This window comes from Hibiscus syriacus, unplaced genomic scaffold (assembly GCF_006381635.1).
Source record: "Hibiscus syriacus cultivar Baekdansim isolate YM2019G1 unplaced genomic scaffold, ASM638163v2 tig00111208_pilon, whole genome shotgun sequence".
Classification (NCBI taxonomy): domain Eukaryota; kingdom Viridiplantae; phylum Streptophyta; class Magnoliopsida; order Malvales; family Malvaceae; genus Hibiscus; species Hibiscus syriacus.
Window position 1 is genome coordinate 1580174 of NW_024063020.1, and position 6000 is coordinate 1586173.

Sequence of the window (6000 nt, forward strand, 5' to 3'; positions counted from 1 at the left end):
TCACTGCCGGAGGTCTTCCACGGAAGATGCTCCCAAACCTGGCGTTGGGGGCAGCCTACTACCATACCTCCTCCTTACCCCATTGCATATGGGAATAGGGTCTTGTTGTTGTTGTTGTCGCACGGTAGATGGAATGTGTGTGTCTCTAGTCTCCACCTATCGACCACTGCAGAAATAATGTTGGATTCAAGGTTACAATGCTCTCTTTATATCCAGTTATGTAATTGAATACAGCCTCGACTAAAAACGACCAGACACAAATCGATATCTCTAACTTAGCGTTGCGAATAAATTGATCTAATATACTGGCATTCCCATAATTAAATAAATAGTATAAAAATTAAAATATAAACCAATACTAAAAAAATAAATAAATAAAACATTCAAAGTAATTAACATAACACAATTTCAAATTATCACCGTATCCGCAAAATGACTCTAGATATGATTCATATCTTAACGCGATAACATGTCTTCCATTTTATAACTGCAAAGCATAAAAAAAATAAGCACAGTCAAATATAATAAAATAATATACTATTTAATGATTATAATATAATAAAAATACTTTTACATTCTAAAAACAATAATAGAAACCACTTGAAACTTGTTAGAATGAATGATAAAAGTAAAAAGGAGAATGTAATTTTAGTGTGGTTTGAGAGTTGTATGAGGTGATATTTATAGGGGGAGGAGTAAGTGGTAATTAAGAGGGAGAGACGGATGATTGAGAGTATTTATGGAATGTATGGATGGTGATCTGCGCTTTTTGTCGCGTGTCAGTTTTCCCCGTGAAGGCACGGATGATGATCCGCGCTTTGCCCGCGTGGTCCCAGCTCGGACGAAAACTCAAGGAAGGCATGGATGGTGATCCGTACCTTTCGTTCATTTCAACAAATAAGTGTTAGATCGGTAAAAATTGATCAATGGATGTCTGACATGTAATTATTGATTGCTTGGGTATTTTTAGGTAAAAATGACGTACTAATGTCGCTTGGGTCAAAATGAAGAAAAAAAAAAGAATAATGTGTCAAAAACGGAAAAAGTTGTATGGAATTTTTAACAAAGAAACAACATTCATAGTACGTGTCAAATATACATATTTGTACGAGCACGTGCTAGCTAGTCAATAGCAATAACGTGTGTGTAAGCTTTATCTTCAATATTTTAACGAGTGTATGTTTAGAAAAATTATATTTAGACACTTAAAAAATCTATATATAAAATAATGTAAAATTAAAAAAATAATGAAAAACTTATTGCTTTCGAGTTGTCAAAGACAATTTTGTGCACCACCAATATCAACTTCATAGTGTATCTATTCCTCTTACCACAATGGCCTCTCCCTTTAACTTCAACTTCCCTTATTCCTCCCCTCCACCACCCCACCATCCAATCACTCTGCCTCCACCGCACGTCCATCCTCCACCACCGCCAACACCTGTTCCTCCACCACCATCTCCAAATAATCATACGGTTATAATCATCGTGTTTGTATCATGTGGACGGTCCAAAAGGCCGACGTGGTACATGTCGATGAACATATGAAAATCAAGGAGGCCATTGTTCACGGTCCCCATGGACCTAGAACAGTTTTACTAGAGATTGAAGACGATCTTCATATCAATGAAGAGATTGCGAAGACCCAGAGAATAGAAAACGGATCCAATCTCCACTCTTCGGAGCAAAATCATCATAAAGACATCGAAGCAGGAGGTGAAACTTCAAGTTCTCTATTCACCATCAACTAGAACACAAGGCCTAGTCTTGTTTGTGTATATATATATATATATATATATATATTATTGTTTAACACAAAAGTGGAATTAAATAAACTGAAATACCAAAGGAAAAAAGTGTTCTGAGAAAATAGGATAAACATTAGCATTAAAAAGAGTAAAAACAGCAAAAACCATGTAGTAGCATACATTATTCTATTTCCTTAAGTCATACTCTTTGAAAATAATATACTTAAATCCATTGAAAAAGCTTCACCCAGCCAGCAATCCATTTCCTTAAGCATCCATGCGAATCACACATCTCAGACCCTCACCCGCAAGCATCAACTCAAATGCCTTGTTGATCTCAGAGAATGGAACCGAATGAGTGATGAATTTATCCAATTCAAGTTCCTATAACATTTAACACATCACACGTTACCTACTTTTTTACATACAAGATTAAATGTTACATCAAACAGGAAAAAAACCTGACCTTGTTCATGTATTTCTCGACGACAGCAGGAATATCGGTCCGAGGTTTGTAGTTGCCGAAGAAAGTACCCTTCAGAGTCCTCTCATTCAACAGATTCACCGGATGAGTTTGGAATGCGTCGTCTTTGCTCGGGACACCGACAAGCACCGCAACACCCCAGCCCTGAAAATTAAGTGATTTTAGCTAAAACCAACAATGTGAAACGATATGTTCTGATATCATGAATGAAGAGAAAAATGCTGTACATCATGGACGCATTCGAATGCAGAAATCATGGCCTGGATGCTCCCGGTACATTCAACGCTGCGATCAACTCCTCCGCCAGTCATCTCAGCAATGACCTGATTGATAGAATCAATTCTATAAGAAGGATCTCAAACAAGTTTATCATACAATGCAGGGTTTATGCAAGGTGATGACCCTAGTACGTAGGGTCATAAGAAGTGGGAACCAACCTTCTGAACAGGTTTGTCATGATCTTTTGGATTCACAAACTCTGTAACACCAAATTTCTTGGCTGCAACAAGTAACAGGAATCAGTTTGGTAACTTTGCTTAACCAAGAACATAACCAAACCTTGGATGTCTTGTGCAAATCATGACTGTGAAACAAATCCTACCTTGTTCGAATCTGCTGGGGTTCAAATCAACACCAATGATCCTCGAAGCCCCCGAAACTCTTGCTCCTTCAGCAGCCTAATTTCAAAGCAGAGTTTTAACTTAAAAGTACAGACCAATAGGGGGAGAAAGAACTAACATAAAAGCAACAAGCATAACTCACAGCAAGACCAACAGCGCCTAGTCCGAAAATCGCAACAGATTGACCCTTTTTGGGTTTAGCAACATTCACAGTGGCACCAAAGCCTGCAAGAACAACAACAAAAGCTTACTTCATGTCATTAACATGGTTTATATATCCCAAAAGAGGAAGACAAAAGGAAGCTTTAGTCCCCAACCTGTGGACATTCCGCAACTTAGAACACAAACTTTATCAAGAGGAGCCTCTGGATTGATCTTAGCGACCTGGCCGACATGGACGACGGTGTATTCGCTGAAAGTAGAGGTGCCAAGGAAGTGGTAGATAGGCTTGCCATTGATGGAAAACCTGGATTTCCCATCATGAATCATTTCACCCCTATCTGTGTTGATCCTGAGGAGATCACACATGTTGCTTTCTTCCGACAAGCAATGTGGGCATTCCTTGCATTCTCCGGTGAAGATGGGGAGCACGTGATCACCTGGTTTCAGATCAGTCACCCCTTCACCTACACTCTCCACGATCCTAAACATCATCAAGTTCAAACAACATGATCAATATACATACACATATACAGATAAGAACACAGAAAGTAGAAACTTTAAACAAATGCCTACCCTCCAGCCTCGTGACCGAGAATGCGTGGGAACAGGGGGTTTTGTCCCTACAACAAGAGATATGAGAGGGATCGGAGTCAGATTTTCATATGAAGCAAATGTATAATAGGCATGGATGAAGGAATGAATAAGAAACCTTAGCATCCCAGAAGTAGACATCGGTATGACATAAAGAAGTGAAGAGAATCTTAACACGGACTTCGTTCTTCTGCGGTGGAGCCACTTCCACTTCTTCTATTGACAGCGGCTTCCCCGATTCCCACGCCACCGCAGCTGTAAGACAACCACCACTAAATTAGCAAAACAACCACCGAGAAAAGGAACCCATCAACCAGTAACAAAATAGAAGAATTCTCATCAAAGAATCAAGACCCCAAAAGTCAAAACCAACAGAGAACATGCAAAAACAGATCAAATGAAGAAAAAGAAAATAACCCAGCAAAGAACATCTGATAAAGAGTTGATTGTTCACACCTTTGCACTTGATGACCTGACCAGCAGTACTCATATGGCCGATTAATTCGCTCTCTGAATTTGTTTTCGCGTAGTTTATGTGGGGAAAAGGACGGTAACAAGATTTTATTTATAGTGAAACTCATTTCTAGTTCACTAGATTACGCAGAACAGATCAATGGTTTTCCCCTTCGTTTGGTAACTGTTTTGTTTTACGGGCGAATCAGTGGCTGGTTTTGTGGTATTTCTGTTCACTCTCGTCGTGGTTTTGTGACAAGTGTGCAATCTTTGGATTTTTTTAGGGTTAGCATCAAATAAAAATTTCTAAACTATATCGTTTTTGTCTAATAAGGTCTAAATTATTTTTTCACCCTTATAAACATTACTTATTTATATATTCGGGTCATCAACGATACTAATTTTTTTATTTAAGTGACACATGTCATAATCTGATAATTTAAAAAAATAAAAAATATTATTATATTTATAAAAAAAAAACCTACTTTCTATTAAATTATAAAAAAAGTCCCAAAATACCTAAAATTCTCAAATCCTATCTTTAACTCGATGTCGTCGCTCTTTTCGACCACGACCACTGCCGCTGACGTAGTCCATGCCATACTCCTAGTCATACAACATCATAAATATAGTTGATTGGCCGTCGAGATAGCGTGGGATCACAATTTTCATCATATGGTTCGTGAGGTACAAAACGTTGATTCGCAGTTGATTGGTCAAAATTTCATGCGGGTTTTGGTGGTCGGGGAGAGATGAGGTCGGGTGGAGTTTCGTCGACGGCAAAGGCCGACGATCGGCATGGATTTAGGGGTTGAAATGAAAGTTTTCAAAGGTTTTGGATTATTTCAAAATGTTTTTTTGTTTTTTTTTCTTTAATATATATATATATATATATATATATATCATTTTTTAAAATTTTAATAAAAATTTTAAAAGTACAAATTGTGACACATGTACGTAACGGAGAAATTAACGTCATTGAAAGCTCGAACACCTAAATAAGTATCGTTTATAACGTAAGACATCTATATGAGTTAGAAAATAATTTAGGGACATTTGGAGAAAAAGTATAATTTGTGCATTTATTTTAATATTAAACTTTTTTATTTATTTATTTATTTACAGGGCTGAGTTGAAAACTCGAAACGAGTGAATCACCATAACCATGTGCGCCTCATGGAACCCTGTTTGGAATTTGACATTTTGCTTATTGGACAAGAACGTGTCAACGTGGGTCGAAGAAAATGTAGGCCTATAGATTTGGAAAAGAAAAGGCAATACCACTTGCCAAATCAAATCCGGTATTCGGTTTCACAAATGTATTTCATTGGCTCATTCCAATCGAATATTTTATGGGTTTTCCTTCTTTTATTAGTATTAAATAAAAACCTCTATTATATTTTTGGTCCATTCGATTTCGATCACCGGATAAAAAATTGATTTTTGTCTTTTACGTTATCGAATTAATATATTTTGATTTATTGACGGTTAACTCCCCTCGACCCAGGGACGGAGTCACTAATGGCTTGGGAGGGGCTACCTTTAATTTATATATAAAATTTAAATATTTATGGGATAATTATAAAATTGCCCCTCATTTTAGAAAAGTTATACTTTTTTCTTCCTCTCTAGTTGAAATTCTGACTCTGTCCCTACGTCAACTTAATAACAAAAGTCGAACTTGACAAATTGAGGCAGTTGGTGTCTTAAATATAAGGAGCAGTTGCGAACTCTAGAATTTAGAATCAAGATCTTCCTCAACTCTTCCTTTTATTGTTGTCCATAACATTTCATGATATCATGCATTTAGTAATAATATATATATATATATATATATATATATATATATATATAGGGTTTTTAATAATATATGTATATATATATTTAAGTCTCACGCAGGGATGGAGCTAGGATCAAATGTTGAGGGACGTAAAATTATTTT

At 36.8% G+C, this 6000-nt stretch overlaps 1 protein-coding gene across 1 annotated transcript; it reads right to left on the reverse strand.

Moving 5' to 3' along the window:
• Positions 1 to 2010: 2010 nt before the first annotated feature.
• On the reverse strand, positions 2011 to 4147 carry LOC120155934 (alcohol dehydrogenase class-P). The gene is made up of 10 exons (XM_039167386.1): positions 4062 to 4147; positions 3724 to 3860; positions 3588 to 3634; positions 3170 to 3495; positions 2995 to 3077; positions 2834 to 2909; positions 2670 to 2731; positions 2460 to 2555; positions 2215 to 2376; positions 2011 to 2132 (listed from the first exon to the last, which is right to left on the reverse strand). The coding sequence occupies exons 1-10, from the start codon at positions 4093 to 4095 to the stop codon at positions 2016 to 2018; spliced, it is 1140 nt and encodes a 379-aa protein (XP_039023317.1). The 5' UTR covers positions 4096 to 4147; the 3' UTR covers positions 2011 to 2015.
• Between the last annotated feature and the right edge of the window lie 1853 nt (positions 4148 to 6000).

What these genes read in the sequence shown, in the direction of transcription:
- LOC120155934 (XM_039167386.1), bottom strand. Translation starts at nt 4,095, where the DNA reads ATGAGTACTGCTGGTCAGGTCATCAAGTGCAAAG. An exon ending in TCAGGTCATCAAGTGCAAAG is followed by an intron (nt 3,861 to 4,061) that starts GTGTGAACAATC and finishes GTTGTCTTACAG; the next exon opens with CTGCGGTGGCGTGGGAATCG. An exon ending in TCGAGAAATACATGAACAAG is followed by an intron (nt 2,133 to 2,214) that starts GTCAGGTTTTTT and finishes TAAATGTTATAG; the next exon opens with GAACTTGAATTGGATAAATT.